This window comes from Arachis ipaensis, chromosome B06 (genome assembly GCF_000816755.2).
Source record: "Arachis ipaensis cultivar K30076 chromosome B06, Araip1.1, whole genome shotgun sequence".
Taxonomy (NCBI): Eukaryota; Viridiplantae; Streptophyta; class Magnoliopsida; order Fabales; family Fabaceae; genus Arachis; species Arachis ipaensis.
Genome location: NC_029790.2, coordinates 98571853 through 98574903, shown reverse-complemented (window position 1 = coordinate 98574903; position 3051 = coordinate 98571853). Strand labels below are relative to the sequence as shown.

General features: G+C 39.4%; 1 protein-coding gene across 2 annotated transcripts in view; it reads right to left on the bottom strand.

Moving 5' to 3' along the window:
* LOC107604702 (nuclear-pore anchor) overlaps positions 253-3051 on the bottom strand; it is a 24130-nt gene continuing 21331 nt past the window's right edge. For both annotated transcript variants that reach the window (XM_021104640.1, XM_016306349.1), the window contains 5 exons: positions 2914-2981; positions 2704-2832; positions 2381-2482; positions 2040-2214; positions 253-1856 (listed from right to left, as the gene is read on the bottom strand). In XM_021104640.1, coding sequence (XP_020960299.1) covers positions 544-1856; positions 2040-2214; positions 2381-2482; positions 2704-2832; positions 2914-2981 — 1787 coding nt within the window. In that variant the 3' untranslated portion in view covers positions 253-543. The remainder of the gene's footprint in view (positions 1857-2039; positions 2215-2380; positions 2483-2703; positions 2833-2913; positions 2982-3051) is intronic.

The window sequence follows — 3051 nt, the reverse complement described above, 5'->3', positions numbered from 1 at the left end:
TTTGCAAACCTATCTTTAAATTCAATATTAATTTATATTAACTAATCAATCTCTAAACATTATAAATTTATAACATTATCCTATACAAAACATAACACTTAAATTTATCCTATCTAGTATAATTAATTTATCTTGCTACACAACGTCTTTGTGAAGGAAAAAGGACAAAAGCTACAAATTTTTATAAAGATGTTTCCAATAATGAATGATAAATGAAGTTAATAATAACGTATCAAAATTTGAAAATAATCAATTTTCAAATTATAAAAAGTATTGGTGCATATAAAATTTTATATTCTAGTAATTAACAAATACTAGTGTCACAAATCTAATTTATCAAAATGTAAACCATTAATAGGAACCCATGCTTCCTATTTTGGGTACACATCCTTTTAAGACATGATAAACCATTGCATTTACGTGAACCTGAGCCCCATTTACAGATAAGATTCTCTCTATACTGCCCTATTTTTAAGACTACGAATGGTTTAGAATAGCAGTGCATGGTCAAAATAATTTAACCATACACACTATTTCGTTGATTCAAGACTCGCTAGTAGGCGGCCTGCGTCCGCGACCTCGTACGCCTCGACCACGCAGAACTCTTCCACGTGCTCTCCCACCAGTAGAAACTACTCCAGCCTGTCTCAATTGGGCCCTCTCTCGGGCTCGCTCTAACAAATTTATGGTGGTTGATGAACTGTTCAGAGGGGATGTCTGCTTTACATCGTCTGTTTCAGCAGGGGCTTGCCTTGTAACAAGTCTTGAGGAGCTAGTTTCTACAGCAATGGTAGCCGGTGCAACCTCACTTGCACTGGGAGTAGGTTCAGCCACCTGATCAGTCTCAACGGCAGTAGATGTCTCAACTGTTGATTCGTTAACATCGGACGCCTTGTCAAGAGTATCACCAGCCTCCTCTGTCAATTCACCCTCGTCATTTTTATCATCACCTGAAAGTACAGGAGAACTGATCTCTCCTGCCTCAAGCGCTTCATCATCAGCCCTAGTAGGGGAAGGTTCAGGCGTTCTAACAGGCTCAGGTTGACCTTCCCGAGAATCTTGGTTTTCCTCATTACCACCCTCAAGTTCTCCAGTTTCTGGCAATAATTCTCCCTCCTCTCTCTCACCAGCAACTGCAAACGATGACGGCTGGTTTTCTGCCTCAATCTGATCCCTTTGCATATCATCTGACCCCATTTTCAATTCAGCTGCTTGATCCTGATTCTCCTCTAAATCAATGGGCTTGTCATCATGTAATTCCTCTTGATTAGTACCATCCAAGTTCTGTGGATCGATAGCTTCCTCATCCTTTCCTACAGGTATTTCACCGTCTTCATTTTCAGCTTCAACGACTCCAGCATTTTGACCTTGTGGCAACTCACCCCTTTCAAGTTCCTCAGAAGCCAGATTAGTTCCAGTAAGTTCTGGAGTTGTAGCAGGTTGATCTTCACCGCTATCTCCAGGGGATTCTGATCCCTTCGACTTCTTCAACATGAGCGTCTCGGAACTCTTCTCCCCAACTGCAACTGATTCTTCCCGCAACTCAGAAGTAGAGGTAGGAGCGACACGTTTACGAGCTAACGGCTGAGATGGAGCAAAACCAGTTTGAGGTTCTCCCTCAGAAGGCCCAGGCTTACCTGATCCTTCAGCATCAGACATTTCTGTGTCACCTTGTGGCTCATCAGGTTTTACCAGACGAGGCCTGACCAATTTCCTACCAGTTTTACGGGGTTCTGCAGTTGGCCGGGAAAATGTAGGTCTTTTATCAGTATCTGTGGTGGCTTTAGGTGGTAACCCGCTTACACCAACAGCTGGCAAGGATACGACACTAGAGGTTGGTGCATGCACCACAGAAGCTGCCAAGTGTTAGCGCACTATTATTAGTATAAACAGAGGTATAAAAATTAATTATGCAGAAAGCCTGGTTTGAAATCTAGAAAATTTTCATTCATTGTTTTACTGCCTTTGCCAGACTCACGCCATAACTCACGTTTCTAAAGTAATCTTAATGTACACTGCAGAAAGAGAGGTTAATAAACCTGTAGCAGCAGCAGAAGTATCCATAACTGTCGTTGCATCTCCAAGGTTCCCATGGTCTCCAAGCTCAGAAAATACTGAATGAGCTTCCTTCTGAAAGCTTTCAACAGCAGATACATATGGAGCAGCTAAGTCATCAACATTGGTTCCAGAAAGAAGTTGAACTGCATTTGCTCCCTTAGAAAATTTATAACAAAAGCAAAAGGGGAAAAAAATCAATATCAGATCTGAGATTTCTTTTTGAGCTTTTATTAAAAACATTCGTAGGTTATAGCAAGTAACATCAGGTCAGAACATCACAAGGCAATCCCAGCTTGGACAAGCCACTATTTTACATCATTACCTCAGGAAGACTGCCAACATCCTTAACCTTTTCAACTTCCTCAGATAATCGTTTTAGAGCCTCTTTGTGCCTCTCAAGTTCATTAATGAACTTTGCTTTCTCCTGAAAGTAAATCAATTAATAAAAGAGAAGTAAGAAGGTAAAGAGGGAGTATTAAAATCAAATTTTAATAGGGCAATATTAGTTTTTGTAATTTTTCTAAACAAAAAAATTTGGGAAACATACAATGAGAGAGTCAACGTCAATCCATTATTGGGGTGAACCACAATGCATATTTAATCAAGAGACGCAAAAAAAAACAATTTAGGAAACAGGAAAAACACCTGCTCAACATTGTTGTAAGAATCCTTTATTGCTTTTTCGGTCTTAATTCGTCTGCCTTTCTCCATTCGATTTTCTTCCTTCTCCTTCTTTAATTCATCTCGCTGTCTCTCCACTGTTTTTTCAAGAATCTAGAAATAGAAATAACAAAATTAATACATGCTGGATAAAATTTCTTCAAAAATAAAGGGTTGAACCACTTTCAGGCAAACCTGTATTCTGGTGTCCTTCTCTTCTTTCATTGCATGATCACCAGTTGTATCAGTAGTCAACCTTTTCCCTGAAAATTCAAATAATAAATATACTTCAGCCACAAGTATCCATAGAACTTGAAAATTGAAATGACAGGA